This window comes from Geotrypetes seraphini, chromosome 5, assembly GCF_902459505.1.
Source record: "Geotrypetes seraphini chromosome 5, aGeoSer1.1, whole genome shotgun sequence".
In the NCBI taxonomy this organism is placed as follows: domain Eukaryota; kingdom Metazoa; phylum Chordata; class Amphibia; order Gymnophiona; family Dermophiidae; genus Geotrypetes; species Geotrypetes seraphini.
The window spans coordinates 90,091,926-90,116,348 of record NC_047088.1 but is presented as its reverse complement, the minus strand read 5'-3'; the positions used below and the strand labels follow the sequence as shown (position 1 = coordinate 90,116,348).

The 24,423-nt window shown below is 47.8% G+C and overlaps 1 protein-coding gene across 15 annotated transcripts in view; it reads left to right on the top strand.

Annotated features, from left to right (window-relative positions):
• Window positions 1-24,423, top strand: part of LOC117360845 (protein AF-10-like) — a 206,017-nt gene that overhangs the window by 26,371 nt on the left and 155,223 nt on the right. For 14 of the 15 annotated variants that reach the window (XR_004539534.1, XM_033945352.1, XM_033945350.1 and 11 more), the window contains one exon: window positions 16,722-16,831. The exons of the other annotated variant lie outside the window; for it this stretch is intronic. Coding sequence is in view for 13 of the 14 variants with exons in the window: in XM_033945352.1 (XP_033801243.1) it covers window positions 16,722-16,831 (110 nt within the window). In the remaining variant the exon portion in view is untranslated. The remainder of the gene's footprint in view (window positions 1-16,721; window positions 16,832-24,423) is intronic. 15 annotated transcript variants of the gene reach the window in all.

Here is a 24,423-nt window from a genome sequence, read left to right as displayed (position 1 = left end):
TTCAAGTATGTGAAGGGGAGACAACCGGCCAGGGAGGAAGTGGGACCCTTGGATGATGGAGACAGGAAGGGAGTGGTAAAGGAGGAAACAGAGATAGCTGACAGGTTAAACAAGTTCTTCTCGTCAGTCTTCACGAGAGAGGACACATCCAATATTCCAGAACCCGAGGAGATCTTACATGGAGACCGGGATGGGAAACTGGTCAAACTAGAGGTAAGCCGGGAGGATGTCCTCCGTCAGACAGACTAAGGAGCGACAAATCACCAGGTCCGGATGGCATCCACCCAAGGGTACTAAAAGAGCTGAGAAACGAAATAGCAGAAACATTTTGCCAAATATGTAACCTTTCCTTAGAAACAGGGGAGATCCCAGAGGACTGGAAAATAGCAAATGTCACGCCCATCTTCAAGAAGGGATCAAGGGGTGACCCGGGAAACTACAGGCCGGTGAGTTTGACCTCGGTTCCGGGAAAGATGATGGAAGCACTGATTAAGGACACCATCTGCGATCACATAGAAAACAATGGGCAGCTGAAGGCAAGCCAACATGGCTTCTGCAAGGGAAGGTCATGCCTCATGAACTTGCTGTACTTCTTTGAGAGAATAAACAGCCAGATGGATAAAGGGGAATCCATAGACATCATTTACCTTGACTCCCAAAAAGCCTTTGACAAGGTACCCCACGAACGGCTGCTTAAGAAGCTGTGGAACCACGGGGTGCAAGGGGATATCCACCGATGGCTCAAACACTGGCTGGCAGGCAGGAAACAAAGGGTTGGAGTAAAGGGCCATTACTCAGAATGGCAATGGATCACGAGTGGAGTCCCACAGGGGTCGGTGCTGGGACCGCTCCTGTTCAATATATTTATTAACGACTTGGAGACAGGGACGAACTGTGAGGTTATTAAATTTGCGGACGACACCAAACTCTACAGCAGGGTTAGAACCAAGGAAGACTGTGAAGACCTGCAAAGGGACTTCACGAGATTGGAAGACTGGGCAAGAAAATGGCAAATGAGTTTTTAACACTGAGAAATGCAAAGTCATGCATGTAGGGAAAAAGAACCCGATGTTCAACTATAAAATGGGGGATCATTGCTGGGGGTGAGCAATCTTGAAAGAGACCTAGGGGTGATGGTGGACACAACATTGAAAGCATCAGCACAGTGTGCGACAGCCTCAAAGAAAGCGAATAGAATGTTGGGTATCATCAAAAAGGGTATCACGACCAGGATGAAGGAAGTCATTTTGCCGCTGTATCGGGCAATGGTGCGCCCACATCTAGAGTACTGTGTCCAGTACTGGTCGCCGTACCTCAAAAAGGACATGACGGTACTTGAGGGAGTCCAGAGAAGAGCGACAAAGCTGATAAAAGGTATGGAAAACTTCTCATACGCTGACAGATTGGAAATGCTGGGGCTATTCTCCTTGGAAAAGCGGAGACTTAGAGGAGACATGATAGAAATCTTCAAAATCATGAAGGGCATAGAGAAGGTAGACAGGGACAAATTCTTCAGGCTGTGGGGAGCCACAAGTACAAGGGGGCACTCGGAGAAATTGAAAAAGGACAGGTTTAGGACAAATGCTAGGAAGTTCTTTTTCACTCAGAGGGTGGTGGACACCTGGAACGCGCTCCCGGAGGCTGTGATAGGCCAGAGCACGCTACAGGGGTTCAAGGAGGGTCTAGATAGGTTCCTAAAAGAAAAGGGGGTTGAGGGGTACAGATAGAAGTAGAGGTAGGTTATAAGAATAGTCAGAAACCACTTCACAGGTCATGGACCTGATGGACCGCCGCGGGAGCGGACCACTGGGCACGAAGGACCTCTGGTCTGACCCAGTGGAGGCAACTTCTTATGTTCTTATACTTGTTCTGTTTTTCCCAGTAGGAAGTATACTGATGTTAATGGGTTCAACTTCTCTAATGTTGTCTTTTCATAGTCTTGGCAGTACTATTGTGGTATGGCAGGTCTGCTGTAGACTGAGCTTTTTGCAGGGTTTTGTTTTACATTAGTTTGCTATAAGGATTTGGCGTTGGAGGTGAATTGAGTAGAAATCTGATAGTCTTGCTCCAACCCTAGTCCATGTAAAGAGTAATAATAATAATATTTTATTTTCGTACTAGTCTTTAAGCCCGTTACATTAACGGGTGCTTGAATATATGTCTCTCTCTCTCTCCCGCTGTCTCTCTCTCTCTCCCGCTGTCTCTCTCTCTCTCTCTCTCCCGCTGTCTCTCTCTCTCTCTCTCTCTCTCTCTCTCTCTCCCGCTGTCTCTCTCTCTCTCTCTCTCTCTCTCTCTCTCTCTCTCTCTCTCTCTCCCGCTGTCTCTCTCTCTCTCCCGCTGTCTCTCTCTCTCTCTCCCGCTGTCTCTCTCTCTCTCTCCCGCTGTCTCTCTCTCTCTCTCTCTCTCTCTCTCTCTCCCGCTGTCTCTCTCTCTCTCTCTCTCTCTCTCCCGCTGTCTCTCTCTCTCTCTCCCGCTGTCTCTCTCTCTCTCTCCCGCTGTCTCTCTCTCTCTCTCTCTCTCTCCCGCTGTCTCTCTCTCTCTCTCTCTCTCTCCCGCTGTCTCTCTCTCTCTCTCTCTCTCTCCCGCTGTCTCTCTCTCTCTCTCTCCCGCTGTCTCTCTGTCTCTGTCTCTGTCTCTGTCTCTCTTTCTCTCTCTCTCTCTCTCTGTCTCTCTCCCGCTGTCTCTCTCTGTCTGTGTCTGTCTCTGTCTCCCCTTTTTCTGTCTGTCATTCTTCCCCCCCCCCGACTTCCCTGTGCTGCAGCAGCAGCGGTATTTTCCTTCCCCTCCAGGTCCCTGTGCAACAGTTGCAGCATTTCCCCCACCCCTTCTCTTCTCTTACCACGATCTGGCCTGCTCCATTCGGCCCCTCCCCCGCATTGTGTCCTGCTGCAATCTGGCTGCTCCGTTCGGCTCCTCTCCCTTCCCTTCCTTTCCCGTGGTCTAGCCTGCTCCATGGCCCCCCCTTCCCTTATAGCGTTCCCCACAGGCAGGCAGGCCCAGCTTCTTCCTTGCGGCTCGAGTCCTCTTCTTTGTCGGCCATCCCTTCCCTTCATGTCTGTCTGTCTGGGTATTTTTTTTCTTTGTCTCTTTCTCCTTGCATGCTGCCTGTCTGTCATTTTTTCTGTCTGTGAATCTCCCTGTGCCTCCTTCCTATGTTCTTAGTGGCCCTTCCTATGTCCATAGTGCCCCTTTCTATGTCCTTAGTGCCCCCAGTGCCTCCTTCCTCCCCCCCCTCCGATGCCAGCCTGCCTTCCATTGAAAACCCCCCACCCCCTCCGTTGCCTCCCATCCCCCTTCCATTGAAACCCCCCCATACCAGCCTGCCTGCCTCCCATCCCCCTTCCACCGAAACCCCACCCCACCCCCCTTCAGATGCCAGCCTGCCTGCCTCCCATTCCCCTTCCACTGAAACCCCCCCACCCCATGCCTGCCTGCTTGCTTGCCTCCCATCCCCCTGAGCAGTATGTTTCCATGGAACCCCCCACCCCTCCTCCGATGCCAGCCTGCCTGCCTCCCATTCCCCTTCCACTGAAACTCCCCCCCCCACCCCGATGCCTGCCTGACTCCCCATTGATCCTCCCACCGCTATAGGGCTGACAAACCCGGCAGGAGCAGCAGCGTCCCAGGCACACTAAACGCTGCTTCGGATCTTCTACTGGCCTAATTTCCTCTGCCGCATCTGACGTCATCAGGGACATGGCAGAGGAAATTAGGCCATTAGAAGACCTGAAGCAGCGTTTAGTGTGCCTGGGACGCTGCTGCTTTTGCCGGGTTTGTCAGCCTTGTAGCGGTGGGAGGGTCAATGGGGGTTTCAGTTGTGCCGGGTAGGGTCGTCGGGGGGGGGGGAGGGGGGAGGGGTGAGTCGCGGCATATTAGTGTTTAGCCAGGTTTGGCTGGTGACAGGAGCCGCGGCGGCACCTTTAAACAGAAAAAATAACTCTGGCAAGGGAGGCGGCCAACTGGCAGGGAGCAGGCCAGACGGAAAAATGGAACCCTAAGCAGCGCATGCGCACTCCTATCTGCGGGTCGCTACAGCTCACGGAAAACGGACGCACGCGATGGGAGTGCGCATGTGTGGCCTAGCATTTTATTATATTGGATATACTGCCAAAGCCATGGTAGTTCGAGGCGGTTTACAACAAGAGGAGCTGGACACTCAGCGATAAGTTACAATATAGAATCGATGAATAAAAGTACACTGAAAGCAAGTAGTCATGAAGTAGTATGTGAAGGGCTTCACTGGAATCCCCTGGGGTGGGAGGCTAGCTACATAGTCATCATTTGCATAGGACAGAAAAAAAAACCCATAGCACCAGCCCTGGTGAAAGCATTGGTAAATGCTGACATAGTTTTTGTTTTTATTTTATTTTTTTATTTTATCATTTTCATATTAACATTTCAAGTATAGAAACATAGAAAGATGACGGCAGATAAGGGCTACAGCCCATCAAGTCTGCCCACACCATTTACCCACCCTCTTAAGTCTACTGACCCCCTAAAGTATAATTGTAATTATACTCTCACTCTACTGACCTGCTCATTCAAGTCCATACCCTAGTGACCCTATCCCTTGGCATGACCCTCGTAGGGATCCCACATAGGTATCCCATTTGTTCTTGAAGTCTGGGATGCTGTGTGCCTCGACCACCTGCATTGGAAGCTTGTTCCAATGCTCAATCACTCTCTCCGTGAAGAAGTACTTCCTGGCGTCTCCACGAAACTTCCCTCCCCTGAGTTTGAGTGGATGTCCTCTTGTCGAGGGTCCCTTGAGAAGAAAGACATCATCTTCCACCTCGACCCGTCCTGTGATGTATTTAAATGTCTCAATCATGTCTCCCCTCTCCCTACGCTCTTCGAGAGTGTAGAGCTACAATTTGCTCAGTCTTTCTTCGTACGGGAGACCCTTTAGCCCCGAGACCATCCTGGTGGCCATCCGCTGAACTGATTCAATTCTGAGCACATCCTTACGGTAATGTGGCCTCCAGAATTGCACACGGTATTCCAGATGAGGTCTCACCATGGCTCTGTATAATGGCATTATGACTTCAGGCTTCCTGTTGACGAAGCTTCTCTTGATACAACTTATCATCTGCCGTGCTTTAGATGAAGCCTTCTCCACTTGAGTGGCTGCTTTCATGTCAGCACTGATGATTACTCCTAAGTCTTGTTCTGCCGTAGTCCTGGTTAAAGTTTCTCCATTCAGGGTGTAAGTTCTGCAAGGATTTCCGTTACCGAGATGCATGACCTTACATTTCTTGGCGTTGAAGCCCAGCTGCCAGATCGAGGACCAATTTTCTAAAGTACGCAGGTCTTGCTCCATAGCAGGGGTGCCCACACTTTTTGGGCTTGCGAGCTACTTTTAAAATGACCAAGTCAAAATGATCTACCAACAATAAAATTTTTAAAAAGCACACTGTACGCATAGAAAATGTTAATTATCATTCCTATTCCAGGGTTTTTCAAAGAGGTCAAAGCAGATGACTCTATGCTCAGTAACAACCATACAACCTCAGTAACAACCATACAAAAATAGACAAATACCCACCCCCCTCCCTTTTTACTAAACCACAATAGCAGTTTTTAGTGCAGGGAGCTGCGCTGAATGCCCAGCGCTACTCTCGATGCTCATAGGCTCCCTGCATTAAAAAACTCTATTGCGGTTTAGTAAAAGGGGACCTTAGTGTAAAATATAGACAGCAGATATAAATTCAGACACATTTTGATCACTAAATTTAAAATAAAATAATTTTTCCTACCTTGTCTGGTGATTTCATGAGTCTCTGGTTGCACTTTCTTCTTCTGACTGTGCATCCAATCTTTCTTCCCTTCTTTCTCCTCCAGACCTCATTCCCTCCCCCAACTTTTCCTTCCTCTCTCCCTGCCCTTTCTTTCTCTCTGCCTCCCTTTCTTTTTTTTCTGTTTCTCTTCTTTCCTTCTGTCTCCCTGCCTGCCCTTTTTCTTTCTTTCTCCCTGCCCTCCCCCAAGCCACTGCCACTCCATCGGGGACCAAGACCCAAACCACCACCAATAACAGGCCCGAAAGCCGCCGCCGCCCCAAGCTCTCCCTGCTTCAGCCGACCAGCATCGCGATCGACCTATTGGAGGAAATGCTGCCGGGTCCTGCCTTCGCGGAAACAGAAAGTAGGCAGGACCCGGCAGCAAGAAGAGGAAATGCTCATTAACCTGTCTCCCGCCTTAGCCCGTAGCGAATGCTTGCTTCATGGCTCTCAACATGTGCGTGCCGGCTTCCCTTCTCCCCCCCCTCCCCCCCGGACATAACTTCCGGTTTCGGAGAGAAGAGAAGCCGGCACGCACACGTTAGAGCCCGGAGCATAAGTTCGCTACGGGCTGAAATCTCCAAGCCGGGTTTTTTTTTTAGTTTTCAGCAGCGGCGGTAGCAGCAGATGACAGCTGGGCCCTAGGGAGAATACAGAAGAAGGCTGATCGGCCCGGTAGATCAGGAAGGCAACACATGTCTAGCGATCGACTCACGTTGCCTTCCTGAGCTACTGGTCGATTGCGATCGACGTATTGGGCACCCCTGCTCCATAGCATCCTGTAGATATAGCCGTTTACTATATTGCATAATTTGGCGTCATCAGCGAATAAGGTTACCTTGCCTTGAAGCCCTTGAGTCAGATCCCCAATGAATATGTTGAAGAGGAGTGGGCCCAGGACTGAACCCTGTGGCACTCTGCTAGTCACCTCCGACATTTTAAAGAGGGTACCGTTAATCACCACCCTCTGAAGTCTGCCACTAAGCCAATCTTTAACCCATGCAGTTAGTCTCTCCTAATCCCATCGATTTCATCTTGTTCAGCAGCCTGTGGTGTGGAACACTGTCAAACGCTTTGCTGAAGTCCAGGTACACGATGTCCAAGGACTCTCCTGAGTCCAGTCTTCTTGTTACCCAGTCAAAGAAGCTGATAAGATTGGACTGGCATGACTTACCCTTGGTGAATCCATGTTGACTGGGATCCTGGAGATTCCCTCATTCAGGATCGTATCTAATTTATACTTAATTAGTGTTTCCATGAGTTTACACACTATTGAGGTGAGGCTTATCGGTCTATAGTTCGCAGCCTCAGCCTTGAAACCGTGTCAAAGTCGGTCCTCGAGGGCCAGAATCCAGTCGGGTTTTCAGGATTTCCCCAATGAATCTGCATGAGATCTATTTGCATGCACTGCTTTCAATGCATATTCATTGGGGAAATCCAGAAAACCTGACTGGATTCCGGCCCTCGAGGAGGGACTTTGACACCCCTGATGTAGAGGAACAAGTATAAACTTGTACAGATAGCATATAGGATCAAATCAATACACACACAAAAAAATACAGTATAATTAAGAAATTTTCCATAATTGCTCTAGTCCCCAATATTAGAGATCCAAAATGTAGATAGTGGAATAATCAAATAAGGAAATACCTTAACTAAGGGCTCCTTTTATCAAGCCACGCTAGCGGGGTTAGCGCGTCTGACATTTCATCATGCGCTAACCCCTGCGGCCGGCTAAAATACTAACGCCTGCGCATTAAACCCCTACCACAGCTTGATAAAAGGACCCCTAAGAATAACATAACTGGTCAGGTTGATATTTAGTTGAAATAGTCACCTCTTAAATTCTATTTAGGGCTAGTAACTTTATCCTTCTCCATTCACGACAATGAAAGGAAAGTAGTCAATTGGAAAGGTTCAAAAAAGATGTACTTTTGTGAGGAAAAATGAACCACACATTTACATGGCTAACTTAGAAAAAAAGTCGCCCCCAATGCAAGAACCCCAGGTTTTAATGAAAGAAATTCCTTTTGACGTCCTTTGGATATCCCTGGCTAAATCTAGATACATTTGTACTTTTAAACCTAGGAATTCTTTCTGTATATGTTTGAAGAAATTTTTCATAAGCCAATTTTTATCTGGGGCCATAACCACCGTCAGTAGTAATGTAGCAGGTGTAACTGACTCTGTCTCAGAAAGTTCAAGTAAAGCAGTTATATTCATGTCAGTAGCATTAACTTGCTGCTTAGTTTGCAATTTTCTCGGTAGATAATATACTTGAGATATAAGAGGTAGTAACTCCTCTGAGATTTCCAATACTTCCAGGAAATATCTTTTCAACAGTTCCCTTGGAGTGTACACAACACTCCTAGGGAAATTAATCAACCTAATGTTTGCCCGTGATGAGTTTTCTAAAGACTCTAATTTTCTTCGCAAGTTTATATTATCCTTTATCAATACTTCATGAGTCTTTTTGAAGGTAGTAATTTCTTGGTTGATATTCGTTAATGAAGTCTTGGAATCTAACATTTCCGTTTGCAATTTTTTTTATATCGGTCACTTGTTTTCATTTTATCTTCTAAATACTGAAACTGAGGATTAATTAATGTAGGCAGAGTTAACACAAGGTCCCAAATAGCTTCTAAAGTTACCTCCTGGGGTTTCTGAACTGGAGGTAAGCAGAGTGTAGACTGGAGAACCCCTCCATTTTCTTGCTTTCTGTCCTCGCCGTTACCTTGGACCTTCTCGCCCCCATGCAGAGTCTCCACTTCAGAGCTCAATTCTAGATTACCCACCAAGGGTAGGGTATCCAGCTCAGCTCTGCCTTCTATGTTCTTTCCAGCCTCCAAGACTTGCAGCAGCTGATTCCTTTCAGGCTGCTCCGTCTGAGGGCGTGGGGGCGGAGCCCTAGCATTGGGGCTCAGTGTGGTGTCCAATCCCAAGGAGAACGCCGCGGGTCCACTAGCTTGCGGTGTCACCAGCGGGAGCATTTCCAAAACTTGCAGGGAGGTGGCTTGCATCCGGCATAGGAGTTCTTCTATATTGCCGAGCCCGGTCGAAGAGGAGCTCTGTGAGGCCCCAGCAAAACTCTTCCCTCTACTTTTTTGGCATCGTCCCAGAAGGTAAATCAATAACTTCAGATAAGTTGTATAGATTACTCTGAGCTGTGCCTTACAGCCCGATCAGTGTACGGCCATTTTGGCAGTTTTAAATACTGTAAACTCGAATATAAACAGACCCAAATATAATTTGAGGTAACCTTTCTTCTCCCCCCCCCCAAAAAAAAAAGGTGGGGATGAAGGTTGACTCTAAACGGAGATTAGAAATTTTGGATCCATCATGATCCATTCTACAAAGATTACATACACATCCTTGTCATAAGTTGTAACACATTAACTGCTGTCCTTACTTTCTCTTTCCCAGTGACAGATGCAGTTTCTATCCTTCCCTCCCCTCCCCTCCCCCAGTGAGTGATAGGTTTTTCATTATTTATGGAAAGCTGCAAGAAGCTGTGAAGCTGATCCATACATCATGTCCACCACAAGTCAATAGTTCTACAGCAGGGTTGTCAAAGTCCCTCCTCAAGGGCAGCAATCCAGTCAAGTTTTCAGGATTTCCCCAATGAATATGCATGAGATCTATTTGCATGCACTGCTTTCATTGTATGCTAATAGATCTCATGCATATTCATTGGAGAAATCCTGAAAACCCGACTGGATTGCTGCCCTTGAGGAGGGACTTTGATACCCCTATTCTACAGAAAGGGAGGGGGGTCAGTATTTTCCTCTTGGCTTCCCTGAAGAACCACCCACCTCTTTCTCGCCATCATATTCAATCTTTGGTACTGTGTTTTTGTTTTTCTCCTAAACATATATATAAAATACTGGTCTGACTTATTCTGGCAAAGCAAGTTGCAAATCCCTCACAGTGTTAAAGAGTCTCAAAACCCCTTTCTCCACCTGAGTAAGTTCTTCGTGCACTGCTTCAGATCAAGAACAGAAGGTCTTTAGTCTTTGACCTCATGTTATGGAGTGCTAGCCAGCAGGCTATCAGGCTGGTAGTATATAAGGGGTCAATATGGGGAAGTCGCATGTCAGAGGTGCCAGGAAAAAAAAAAATGTATAAATAAAATGAGTTGAGGGACAGCCAGTTCTTTTCTGAGCCATGATAAAGAAAACAAAATTGGAAGTTCTGCACCCGGATACTTTCACCCCCACCTCCAACTGGCATTGCACTTACTGGTGCTGAAAAAGCTGCACGTTATCCTCTCAAGTTGTGCCAATGCAGGGTCTTGAACATCTGCACATTCTCAAAGCTTGCTAGTTGCGCCCTCTCTGAGAATCACCCAATATACGCTGAAGAACTCGCCTAACATCCCTTCTGTTAGAGCAAACTATTTGTAATACAGCAGTCCAAATTAGAGGTCTGCACGGGAACAGGGATCACGGGAATCCCGCGGGGGTCCCGTGGGAATCCCCCCTAACCCACGGGATTCTCACGGGAATGGAAGGCTTTGGAAGCAGGGTTCGTCCATAATATATAATGGACACGTCAGCCTTAGTAAAAGAAGGGGTTTATAAGTTAATTACCTGAACAGAAAACAAAAAAAGGGTTCCACCAAAGAGATTCCACAAGGAAAACAGCAGTGCAAACACAAAAGAAACTGTGGAATTGATGATCCTATCAGAAGTAATTGCTGCTTTTTATGGGGACGGGCGGGGATGGAGGTAATTCCTTGTGGGGATGGGTAGGGATGGAGAGGATCCTGGTGTGGGCGGGGATGGGTGGGATTTCTGTCCCCGCGCAACTCTAGTCCAAATCCCATCCTTTTTTTTGTGAAAAAATAAAGTTACAGAAGTTCAGACTGCTTATGGACTCATTGCATGAAAAATAGGTCATTCTCAATATTTTGGATCTACTACTTCAGTCACCTTTTCCTAGAGATGGTCACATTTTTATAAAAGTAAAGTACCTTCTTTCCATTCTAGAATACTAGTGGTTTAACCTGTAGCAACACACCATACAGTTGGTATAAGTGCAAACAGGGACATGCATAACTTAGTACAGTGGAACCTTGGTTTACGAGCATAATTCATTCCAGAAGCATGCTCGTAAACCAAAATACTCGTATATCAAAGCGAGTTTCCCCATAGGAACTAAGGGAAACTCGCTTGATTCGTTCCCACCCACCCCCTTCCCCCGAGGCCAGCAGCGCTGCTCTACCCCCCCCCCAAGAACCGGCATTGCTCCCCCCGCTCATGAAGGCCCCCCCCCCCGCGTGATCCGGAGAGAACGGGAACCTGAAGGCCTTGAGCATGCTCAAGGTCCAGCACAAAGAAAGCAATGTTACTTATCGTAACAGTTGTTATCCAGGGACAGCAGGCAGCTATTCTCACTAGTGGGTGATGTCATCCGACAGAGCCCCGATACGGACATCTCACAAGCATATTTTGCTTGAAGAAACTCAGAAGTTTCGAGATGCCCGCACCGCGCATGCGCCAGTGCCTTCCCGCCCGATGATCCGGGCGTGTCTCCTCAGTTCAGGTAGCTAGCAGAGAAGCCAACCCAGGGGAGGTGGGTGGGACGTGAGAATAGCTGCCTGCTGTCCCTGGATAACAACTGTTATGGTAAGTAACATTGCTTTATCCCAGGACAAGCAGGCAGGTATTCTCACTAGTGGGTGACCTCCAAGCTAACCTCAATGGGATGGTGGGAGAGTTGGCAACTTAGGAGAATACATTTTGTAACACTGTTTGGCCAAACTGTCCATCCCTTCTGGAGAAAGTATCCAGACAATAATGAGAGGTGAATGTATGAACCGAGGACCAAGTGGCAGCCTTACAAATCTCCTCAATCGGTGTCGATCTGAGGAAGGCTACAGAGGCTGCCATTGCTCTGACCCTATGTGCTGTGACCTTACAGGGAAGGGGTAATCCAGCCTGGGCATAGCAGAAAGAGATACAAGCCGCCATCCAGTTGGAGATGGTGCGCTTCGATACAGGTCGTCCCAACTTGTTTGGATCAAAGGAGACGAAAATTTGAGGAGCAGTTCTGTGAGGCTTGGTGCGATCCAAGTAGAAAGCCAAAGCACGTTTACAGTCCAGAGTGTGAAGAGCTGATTCTCCAGGATGAGAATGAGGTTTTGGAAAAAACACTGGAAGTACAATGGATTGGTTGAGATGAAATTCAGAGACCACTTTAGGCAGGAATTTCGGATGAGTGCGGAGGACAACCTTGTCATGATGGAATACTGTGAAAGGTGGATCCGCCACTAAGGCCTGAAGCTCACTGACCCTGCGAGCAGACGTGAGGGCCACTAGAAAAACCACTTTCCAAATGAGAAACTTTAGTGGAGCCTTGTTGAGAGACTCAAAAGGAGGTTTCATAAGCTGAGAAAGGACAACATGAGATCCCAAACCACTGGAGGAGGTTTGAGAGGAGGATTGACATGAAAAAGTCCTTTCATAAATCTGGAAACCACAGGATGAGCAGAGAGAGGTTTCCCTTGTAGAGGCTGATGGAAAGCCGCAATAGCACTCAGGTGGACTCTGATAGATGTCGACTTGAGACCAGACTGAGACAGGTGTAGAAGATAGTCCAATACCGAGGATAGGGAGGCTCGCTGAGGCTCCTTAGAATTGGAAACACACCATGAAGAAAATCTAGTCCATTTTTGGGAGTAGCATTGATGAGTAGCAGGCTTCCTGGAAGCCTCCAAGACATCCCTCACCGCCTGGGAAAACTGGTGAGGGGTCACGTTGAGAGGAACCAAGCTGTCAGGTGGAGAGATTGCAGGTTGGGATGAAGTTGAGATTCCTGATGCTGAGTAAGCAGTGAAGGAAACACTGGAAGAAGGAATGGTTCCCTGCTGCTGAGTTGAAGTAGAAGGGAGAACCAAGGTTGTCTGGGCCACCGAGGAGCTATCAGAATCATGGTGGCATGGTTGGACTTCAGCTTGACCAGAGTCTTTTGAATGAGAGGAAATGGAGGAAACGCATACAGAAAGTGATTCCCCCAATCCAGCAGAAAGGCATCTGCCTCGAGACGATGAGGAGTGTAAATCCTGGAACAGAATTGAGGCAGTTTGAAGTTGTGGGGAGCCGCAAAGAGGTCTATCTGAAGCGTCCCCCACTGAGAGAAGATCTGATGAAGAGGCTTGGAATGGAGAGTCCATTCGTGAGGCTGGAGGAGACGACTTAAGTTGTCCGCCAAGACATCGTCCTTCCCCTGAATGTAGACAGCTTTGAGGAAGGCGTTGTGGCGAACCGCCCAATCCCAGACTCTGAGAGCTTCCTGGCAGAGGGAGGCCGATCCCGTGCCCCCCTGTTTGTTGACATAATACATGGCGACTTGGTTGTCCGTGCGAATGAGGACCACCATGTCGTGAAGCAGATGTTGAAAAGCTTGAAGAGCATTAAAGATTGATTTGATGGAGTCGGTCCGCACTGGTCCAGAATCCCTGAGTGCGAAGACCATCCAGATGAGCTCCCCAGGCATAGGTCAATGAATCTGTCGTGAGAACCTTCTGGTGGGGAGGAGTGTGAAACAGCAAACCTCTGGATAGATTCGAAGAGGTCATCCACCAAAGCAGAGACTGCCGAAGAGCAGGAGTGACTATGATGTGTCGAGTCAGACGGGTCTGACACCTGAGTCCATTGAGAAGCCAGGATCCACTGAGGAATTCTGAGATGGAGTCTGGCAAAAGGCGTCACATGAACTGTAGAGGCCATGTGGCCCAGGAGGACCATCATGTGTCTCGCTGAGATGGACTGGCGAGAAGACACAGACTGACAGAGATGAAGAAGAGCATCCATGCGCTGAGGAGGAAGGAATGCTCTGAGTCGAATGGTATCCAGGACCGCCCCGATGAAGGGAAGAGACTGGGTAGGCTGTAGATGAGATTTGGGGAAGTTGATCTCGAAGCCCAAACTCTGCAGGAAGCAAATTGTAGCCAGGGTCGCCGAAATGACCTCTGGAGCTGAGGGGGCCTTGATGAGCCAGTCGTCGAGGTAGGGAAACACCTGAAGATCCCTATTCCGTAGTGTAGCGGCCACCACTACCAGACACTTCGTGAAGACTCTGGGAGACGAGGATAGGCCGAATGGAAGCACTCGATAGTGCAGATGTAGGTGTTCCACCCGAAATCTGAGGAACTTGCCCTCGAACCCCTTGTGATGAACTGTGCGGTATCGTGCATCCAACTTGCCCGGAACCGCAGGAATGGAGTATGGCTTTTCAAAACATCTCAAACGTTTGATCGAGTAGTTTATGTAGAGGCAGGCGAAGAGACTCCGCAGGAGGATTAGGCAAATGCATAGTGTCGAGGTATTCCTTGGAGTACCGAGAACCGGTATCCAAGGTAATGTCCAGGTCATCCGCCATCTGCCGGAGGAAAGAAGAAAAAGACAATTGATCCGCCAGCACAGGCCTCCGAGAAGGACTGGACAAAGTCGAGGCCTCGGGATCCAGAGAGACCTGGGATCGACAGGGAGAATAAGAGGTAGATGGTTCCTCGTACTCCGGCCCCTGCGGAGGGGACATGTCTGACGAAGAGTACCCCAGGCGTGGCAGCTTCTTCTGCGGTGAAACTTCCGAGTGCCGTGAGGAATGCCTGGACCGATGCCCTTCCCGGTGTCTGGAGGGGGATCTAGAATGACGATGCTTAGCATGGTCCCCCGACGCCTCTAGCGAGTAGATGGGACTCGGCCGTGGAGCGAAGAGGCGGGACATTCAACGCTTCTCGAGATGCAGTCCAGGCCTGGTAAGGAGTGCGGAAGAACTCTTCCTGAAACTTGCGATGCCCAGGGCTTCGATTACCTGAAGAGGTATGCCAGACCTCTTCATTTGGAGGCGTGATGGGCTCTAAAGGGGGCATGTCACTAAAGGAGGCCCGCCTCGAGGGACCGGCCGCCATACGCCGCTCCTCCTCAACAAGCAGCGAGACCGACCGGCGAGGAGGAGGGGGCGGTCCGCCCCCCCCGGAATCGGAACCGGGAGGTCACCCTGGATGGTGGCAATTAACTTGGGTCCCATGGTGTGCATGAGCTCGACAAACTGAGCTTCCAAAAGGGACCGCAACGAAGCCGATATGGAGGGATCCGCACCGAAAGGGGGTCCTCCAGCACGGTCTTCGCGCTCCTTCGTGGTCGAGTGCTTTTGCTTGGAAGCTTTCGGCACTTTGATAACCACGGGTGGAATGGTAGAAGGCGGTACCTGATCCGAGGAGACTGAATAAGGCACCGGCGCCGAAGTCGGGGGTTGAAACCGGGACAAACAAAGCCGGCTTCAGGAGACCCGGACAGTAGGAGTGGTGGAGGGCTTCGCATGGGCAGGCGAAGCGGCAGCCGAAGTCGAAGCTGAAGGTTCCTTCGCAGCTTCCATTTTGAACATCGACTCCCACAAAAAACAGCGACGCTTAAACGCCCGCACTGTAAGAGTGGAACAAGGCTGGCACGATTTCGGGAAATGTTCTGGACCAAGACACTGCAGGCAGCGCCAATGTGGGTCCGTCAGCGAAATCGCGCGCTGGCACTTGCTACACTTTTTAAAACCAGTAATTGGCTGGGATATAGGCCGAAAAAGCTCCGCCACGAGATCGAAGGAGCGGGGCCTGAGCCACGCGGCCGACCCGGCCGAATCGCTGGAAGAAATTTTTTTTTTTTTTTTTAAAAGAAATAAAATACACGATGAGAGTAAAAAGAACTCAACCGCGGCTAGTTAGAGGGCAAAAAACGGGAATTCAGTCAGCGCAGAATCAAAGTAAAACTTCTCAGCTCCGCGGAAAGAAAAGAACTGAGGAGACATGCCCGGACCATCGGGCGGGAAGGCACTGGTGCATGTGCGGTGCGGGCATCTCGAAACTTCTGAGTTTCTTCAAGCAAAATATGCTTGTGAGACATCCGTATCGGGGCTCTGTCGGATGACATCACCCACTAGTGAGAATACCTGCCTGCTTGTCCTGGGATAAGGCAGATCTTCGGGTACCGGCATGTCCTGTGCGTTGGTGCCGGTGCCAAATGGGGGTAAGGAATGTGATGGGTGGGTGGGGGGGAAGATCATGGGGGGGCGCTCATAAATTGAGGCACGCTCTATTTCCGAGGTGCCGATTTTGTAAATGTTTTGCTCGTCTTGCAAAATACTCGCAAACCGGTGCACTTGTAAATCAAGGTACCACTGTATTCTGTAAGTTATGTTTGTAAATGGGGGCCCCTCCTATGTCCCATCTCCTTGTATATACATACTATCCTATGTCCCATCTCCTTGTATATATATATATATACATTCAAGTTCAGCAAATATTTGCAGAATAGTGCTTGGGCGCCATGCACATAAATGCTATTATTCAAAACATTCACTTAACTGGCAAATGTTCTTTATCTATAAGTGAAGTAATTCTTATCACTCAGTCCATTTATCAAACTCCACTTTAGTATTAATTCATTCTTTCATTAATCTTCTTTTCTTCCACTGATCTTCACACTTATAACCACGATTTTTCAAACCATTTAACATATCTTATATAGTCATTTATATGCAGCAGCTTTAAAATTGAGATAAGTGCTCACTTTAAAAATAAGCTACAAAGATAAATATAAAATAAAATATAGATGAGAAGGGCTGACCAATGAGGCTAACTATATGAATACCTGAAGTGAAATATGTTTGTTCAGGTATAACCGCTGAGGTCTTTTCTCCATATAAATGAATATATAAGATATCCATGATTTTTCCAAACATTTAACATATAAGTGTGAAGATCTGTGGGAGTGGGAGAAAAGAAGATTAATAAAAGACTAAATTAATACTAAAGTGGATTTTGATAAATGGACTGAGAGAATTATTCAAAACATTTGCATGTGTAGGTTATATAGAGTTGTACTTGGAAGTAATGAGTTCTGCCTTGGTGCTATTACTTTAATACTTTTTTTTTTTTTTCTTGCCCAGGATGGGCACATGTGGTATGTGCTCTTTATATTCCGGAAGTGTGCTTTGCTAACACCATCACCATGGAACCTGTTCTGTTGGGAGCTGTTCCTAGGGAGCGCTACAATAAGGTACCTTCACGTTTGCAGCAATCCAAGACACCAAGAGTATAGGCCTGTTCCGAGATGTGGCCTTCTCATGTGGGCCATGGGCAGAAACTCTTAACTGTCACTGAAAAGATGTAGAAAAAAAAGTAACACTTTCACTTAAATTGATGAATGATGTCAAGTAATATGATGCCAGAACAGCACAGGCTCTATAACAAGTTAAAATAGAAAGAAAAAGCCTCAGACAAGGGCTCTCCCACCTCCACAAAAAGTGGTTTCTTAAAGATGGTTGAGCAGTCACCTCATTGGCAAAAAAACTTTCATCAAAATTGAAAAGACTCAGTGCTGTGCTGTAGAAGACACAAAGATAGAAGAAAAAATTATTCGACTTGCCTTCAGCTGATCGGTACACAGACGGTGGCCAGCGTTTCACAAATCTGCTCGGGGTGTAGCATGACCGATTAGACTTTGAAGTGGGATGCTGAACGTGTCTCCTGCATCCTAAGTGAAAGTGTTACTATTTATCATTACTGATTTTTCATTGTATCTGAGTCATTCTGGCTATACACTGGAAAAATATGAGCCACTAAATACTTTACTACCAGTTCTGGTCAATGGACTGAAGCCAGAGTCCAACACCCGGAGGCCGAGTTACTCTTAGGGTTACCATTTGTCTGGGTTTTCTTGGACATGTCATTTTTAGAGGACTGTCCGGGTGTTAGGGCAGTTTTATAAAATTAGGGGAATTTTGTGGTTGATTGTCTGGGTTTAAAACCTTTCACAAAGGCAGCCCACCCACCCACTTTGGGCTCAGTGTATTAATGCATCCAACTCCTCTTCTCCGCCCCCCCCCCCGGGGGTCTTCCAGGCCTCGGATTTGTTGCCGGTGGTATCAGTAATTGACACACCCGCTGCCAGTTGGCTCCTGAACTCTTCTCTCTGCCGCATCCCGTCTGCACGCATCACAGGAAGTGGGATGCAGCAGAGAGAACAGTTCAGGAGCCAGCTGGCATCGGGTGTCAATTACTGGCACCGCCAGCAACAAATCCAAGGCTTAGAAGACGGTGGGGGTGGGAGATGAAGGAACTAGAGAGAAATACTGGACAGCATGACAGGGAAAGATGCTGCTCAGAGGGGTGGAAGGATGGAAACAGCTGGCAGGGAGATCAGAGGAGAGTGTGGGGGGGGGGGCAGGGTGGAGTAGAGAAATCAGATGAGGGAAGAGACATTAGAGGCATGAGAGAGTGATGCTGGGAAAGTGGTCAGCAGAGGAAGATGGAGAGAGGGACAAAGATCTGGTATAGATGAAAAAAAGAGGGTGCTGCTGAGAGAAGGGATAGTGATGCATAGGGTTTATAGGGGAGAAGGGATAGTGATGCATAGGGTTTATAGGGGAGAAGGGATAGTGATGCATAGGGCTGATAGGGGACAAAGAGTGTAGATTTTAAGCTTGATGGAGGAACAGGGAGACAGAAAGAATGATGGTAGACATGAACAAAGAAGAAATACCAAATGGAACAGAAGATGGATGGGGGAACAGAGCAGAAGAGGAATGGGATGGTTGGGAGATCAGTGCAGAAGTTGGATGGGACTCAGAGGTAGGGTTACCAGATGTCCAGATTTCCCCGGATATGTTATTCTTTTCAGTGCTCTGTCAGGTGTCTGTGGCATTTACAAATGTATAGTATTGTTTTGTCTGAGTGTTGGGGCAGCAGCCTGGGAGACACATGTACATTTCTCCGGTCTCTTCCCCACGCTGTAGCCTGCAATCTTCGGGCCACTGGCAGTTCAATGAGCTGAACACTGCCTTCAGTGGCCCAGAAGCTTTCCTTCTACAGTGTCCTATCTCTGCAGGGACATGAAGTTGAAGTAGAGGGAAAGCCAAGATCGCTAGAGGCAACATATTAGCTTACTGATGCTGCTGGCGACCTGAAGATTACAAGCAGCAGCCTCATCTTGTGGGGAGGGAGGTTTAAGGGAGAAAACTTCCAAATTGGGGAATGGCGAGGGATGGAGAAGGAAGACCAAGGAAGAAAAGAAAAGGTAAAAGAAGGGTGAGGTGAGAGAGATGCTAGATGAGGGGGAAGGAGAGAGATGCCAACTATTGGAGATGGGGGAAGAAGAGATGGCAGGGAAGGAAAAAGTTGCCAGACTATGGGATGGGGAAAGGAAGAAAGGAGAGGAGAGACATGCCAGAGCATGGGAGGAGGGGGGAGACAGAGAAGAAAGAGAAAAATGGAGATGGGGTTGAAGCTGGAATGAATCATGTAAAAAGGAGAGAGGGGACATAGGCTGGATGTAAGAGGCATAGAAAGGGGGAAGATGCCTTATGGAAAGGGGAAGGAGGTCAAACAGTGAATAGAAGGGGCAGAAATAGATGCTGAATGAAAGAGAGAGAGGGCAGACGCTGATGAAAGGAAGGAAGAGAAGATTAGGAAAGCAGAAACAGACAACGAAGGTTAAAATTTTTTTGACTTAGGGTAAAGTAGTATTGTAGCTGTGCAGATAAACATTTATAAATAGAAAATGGAAATAAGATGATTTTTCTATTGGACTAATTGTAATATATTTTTGACTAACTTTTGGAGACCATAACCCCCTTCCTTGGGTCAAGACAGGATATAGGCAGCTGCGGGTGTGTTGGGACGAAGTTTTCTTTTATGGCTGATCATTTCCTGCAGATGGGGACTTGGATTTTGGGGAGGATTTTCCAGATCCATTGTGGGGAGGGGTTGTTCTGATGTTTTGGATAGTTTTTGTTTTTTTGGTTTTTTTTAAAATTTAATTTAATTAAATTTTTTTCTGAGATGCTGGTTGGAGAGGATGTGCATGTTGTGCGCATTTTTCATCAGGAAGAGTTGCAGGAGCTCATTCTTTAGGTGTCTTCAGTTTAACACTTTGAAGAGGCAGCTAAGGACCCCCTCGTAGGATGGACCCTCTTCTTAGAGGGATCCAGTCAGGATCCTGCTCTTTCCCTATACTGTACATCACGATTTAGTGCATGCTCCATGGTACATTCCAGATGCGTGTTTGTGATTGACACGGTCCATGGTCAGACTCTACCTCATTCCTGATGGGAATAAAGATATCTTTGTCTCCAGCAGTGTCTTGGCTATTGCGCGCAGACATACTATGCTGTTGAAAGGCGGCTCAGTCCTGAGAGATCCTCCGGACCATAAGATAGAATTTTTACTTAAAACGCAGTTTTGATGGGGCTGCCCTGGCTGTCCAGGTGGTGGTCTGGGGACCCGGGCTTGTGTTCTGGTGGTCTGTGAGTTTTTGACCACGAAGCGGCTGACTGGTCCTTGGTGGATCAGGAAGCTCTTAAGATTGAGCTGGGAGCTTCTTTTTTTCTTTGATGCCATGTATGATCTGTTGGGTGTCTCAGTCAAGTCCATGGCTCTAGGTGTGATGACCCACTGTACCCTGTGGCTCGGGATTGGTTGGCAGCTTTGGTGTCTGAAGGCTGTGGTGTCTAAAGGCTAAGTGCAGTAGGTTTCCCCTTTTGGGGCTCCTTTTCTCTTCAGGGAGGACTTGGATAAGCTGGTTCAGGCCTTGAGTGTCTTTCTAATGTGCCTCAGTAAAGCAAAAAACAAACACACACAAAATCCTAAATACCGTCCTCGCCAGGTTTCGTGTGGTGGTTCTGCCTGGGGACATTTTGAATAGATTTTGTAGGTACCACCCTGGTCGGGGTGTGACCTTTTTTCCTTCCTGAGGACATTTCTTCCAACGCATGCATTGTGGGTCCTTCCCACAGTTCAGTAAGAGCCCGGTTGCGGGAGTTTTACCGGGGATGGGCTGAGATCACAATGGATCAGTGGGTCCTGGAGGTGATTTGGGATGGGAATGCACTAGCGTTTTCATGTCCTTTGCCAGATCGTTTCCTCTCCTTGTCAGGCAACTTGGAAGAGAAGGGCTTTTCAGCAGACACTGATCTGGTTGCTGTACCTTTTTTTTTTTTTTTTTTTTTTTTTTTTTTTTTAAGTATATATTTTATTGCATTTTCAAGAATAAACAAAAGACTCAAATATACATGGTGTTCAACAAAATAAGTGGATACTACAGCACATCCCAATTTCACCGTATACCTGAGCCTCCCCCCACCCCAATCCCACTCCTGACCCCCCAGCCAAAACAAGAAACAAAGAACAAATTCCAGTCCAGTGCAGTTCCAACCAAAGTCCTATGCATGCAACAGGTGACTAAGAGCTCTAAGTGTTAAAGTGTCCCAAAATGGTGTCCAGCAGAAACAAAATAACCGGCCCAGGGCAGAGTCCAACGAGGAAAAACAAAGCCTCTCCATGGAAGCTTGGTGTATCATCAAGGTGCGCCAGCGGGAGAGCGTCGGGGAATCAGAGGAGATCCAACATAGCAAGATCGCTTTCTTCCCCAACAACACTGATTGACTGTTTGCTGTACCTTTAAAGCAATAGTTCCTGTGCCTCCTCCAGAGATTTGCACTGACGGATATTCCATTTATTTTGTGGTGCCTTAGAAAGATGGATCTTTGCGGCCCATTTTGGATCTCAAAGGTGTCTACAGAACTCTGGGTTCCGTCTTTTCACATGGCATCCCTGAAATTGGTAATTCTGACTGTCCAGCCTGGGGAAATTCTGACTTCTGTCCACCTGTCCTGACAGAGGCCTATCTGCATGCTCCCATTCTGGCCTTGTGTCAATGTTTCCTATGCTTTGCGATTTTTGGGAGTACATTATCGGTTTGTGTGCTTCCCTTTTGGTCTAGATACGGTGCTGCACACCATCACCAAGATTATGGTTGTGGTGGCAGCTGCCTTGCGCAATGAGGGCATTCTGGTGCACCCCTATCTGGATAATTGGTTGATTTAGTGAAGTCGTTGCAGGAGAGATCCTGGGTCACAACTCGGGTTGTGGAGTTTACCCAGTTTCTGGGAAGAGTTTCCTTCCAGAGGTCAGGGTGTGCAAATTGCAGATGCAGATTAGCTCTCTGATGGATTGCCGATGGCTGCTGGTGCAAGACTTTCTGCAGGTCTTTGGGGTCCATGGCAGCCTCTTTGGAAGTGGAAGTGGGCTCGGGCTCACCTGCATCCTTTTTAGTATGCACTACTTTGGTGTTGGTTGCCACAGATGAAAGATCTGGACTTGCCGGGGTTAGTTTGGCACAGCCTTCGCTGGTGGTTTCAGTCTTCCAATCTGCTTCAGGGAGTGAGTCTCGATCAGCCTTAGTGTACAGTGCTTCTCACAGATGCCAGTCTCCTCGATTGGGGAGCTCAATGTCTTGGTCGCTCGACTCGGGGCTGCTGGTGTCCAGTGGAGGTGTCCTGGTTGATCAATGTTCTGGAAACCAGAGCCATTCGGCTAGCATTGGTGGAATTCCAATCCTTGCTAGAGGGCAAATCAGTTGAGTTCTCTGACCATGTCACTGTGGTGGCCTTTGTCAATCATCATGGGGGCACCAGGAGTCATCTGTTGGTGCTGGAGACCTCTCTGCTCATGGAATGGGTGGAGGCTCATCTTCAGGACATCTTGGCTTCCCAAGGTGTGGACAATGTCCAGGCAGATTTTCTCAGTTCTCATGTGCTGGATCCTGGCGAGTGGTGTCTTGGGCTGGAAGCCTTAGAGTTGATTGTTCAGTCCTGGGGTCGGCTGATCATGGATCTTGTGTCAATGCCAAAGCACCATGTCACCGCAGGTATTGTCAGCACGAGGGGTTGGATGCTTTACTGCAGGCCTAGCCGACAGACTGCCTGTTGTATGTCTTTCCTTCCTTGGTGGGCAGAGTTCTTCTTGGGATTGCCCAGCACACAGGCAATGTGATCTCGTGGCTCCAGACTGGCCTAGATGCCTGTGGTACACTGATCTGATTTGTCTGCTAGTGGCAGATCCTCTCCCGCTGCCCATCTTGCCCATTCTTCTGTCTCAGAGTCCCATTCCGCTGTTCGTTCAGGGTCCCTTTTGTCTTACGGCTTGGCTCTTGAAAGGTCTCGCCTAAGGAAGAAATATATTCGGATAAGATGCTGTCCATTCTCTTAGGGTCTCAGAGAATTTCCACCTCTTGGGCTTATGTCCGTATTTGGCGTCTTTTTGAAGAGCGAGGTTCCGCACGTGGCATGGTTCTCCTTCGAGCTGTTTTGCCTTGCATCCTGGAGTTTCTGTAGGATGGTCTTCCCTTCGGGTGCACATCACCACTTTGTCTTACTTTCGCAGTCTCTTATATGGTAAGCATTTGGTGCCTTCTCTGACTGGGATTGGGTTCTTGAGAGCTGCAAAATTGCTCCAACCACCAGTTCAGCTGTTGGTTCCTGCCTGGGATCTCCATCTAGTTTTCTCTGAGCTCGTGCATCCTCCATTTGAACCTCTTGATACCTGTACATTGAAGGACTTTACTCTTAAGGCAGGATTCTTGGTGGCCATTATTTCTGTGAGTTGCATTTTCAGAACTACAGGTTTTTTTTGTGTAGGCCTCCCTTTCTGGTGTTCTCTAGGGATTGAGTCGTGCTGCGGCTGGTTCCCTCCTTTCTTCCGAAGGTGGTCTTGTTATTTCATGTCAACCAGTCCATGGTCTCCCAGTCTTAGATAGTCGGGAGGGCTCATTGCAGTTGCTCAGGTTGGATGTCTGTAGGGTCCTTTGCTCTTATGTTTAGCGGACTCAGAAGTTCCATAAGTCGGATCGTGTTTTTGTCCTCCTAGCGGGTCCTCAAGGGGGACAGTGCTTCCAAGGCTACCATTGCGCGCTGAATCAAGGAGGCTATCGCTTTGGTGTACCTTCTCCAAAAGAAACCTGTTCTGGAATTTCCCAAAGCTCTTTCCACTCGGGGACAAGCAGCTACTTGGGCTGAATCTTCTCTTGTACCTCGTGGATACCTGTAAAGCTGCGGTTTGGTTTTCTGTCCATTCCTTTGTTTGACTCTACCGTGTGGATGTTCAGACATGTTGGGACGCGGTGTTCAGTGAACATGTTCTTGTAGCGGCTCTTCGGGGGTCCCATCCATGATGGGTACTGCTTTGATTCGTCCCATCCGTTTCTGTGCGGACGCTAAAGAAGGAGAAATTAGGTCCTTAACTGCTAATTTTCTTTCTTTTAGTCCTTCAAGACCTGCACAGAAATGGATGGGTTTATGCTCCTTTGTCAGGTGGAGACAGACACTAACTTTTGGCTAAGTACGTCTCCACCTGCTGACAAAGGAGCATAAACCCATCCATTTCTGTGCCGGTCTCGAGGGACTAAAAGAAAGAAAATTAGCAGGTAATGACCTAATTTTTCCTTTTCTCAATTTAGGAGGGTAAATAGTGGAATGCTGCAGGGATCTCTACTGGGACTGGGGCTATTTAACACATTTATAAGTGATCTAAAAATTGGAACAAGAAGTGAGGTAATTAAATTTATTGATGAAATTAAACTATTCAAAGTAGTTAAAATGCATGCAAACTGAAAAATTGCAGGAAGACCTTAGGAAATTGAAAGACTGGGCATCCAAATGATAGATGAAATTTAATGTGGACAAATGCAGTGATGCACGTTGGGAAGAATAATTCAAATCATACTTAGATGCTAGGATCCCCCCTTAGGGATCAGCATCCAAGGTGTCATTGTAATAATAATAATAACTTTATTCTTGGCTTTTCACAAAAATG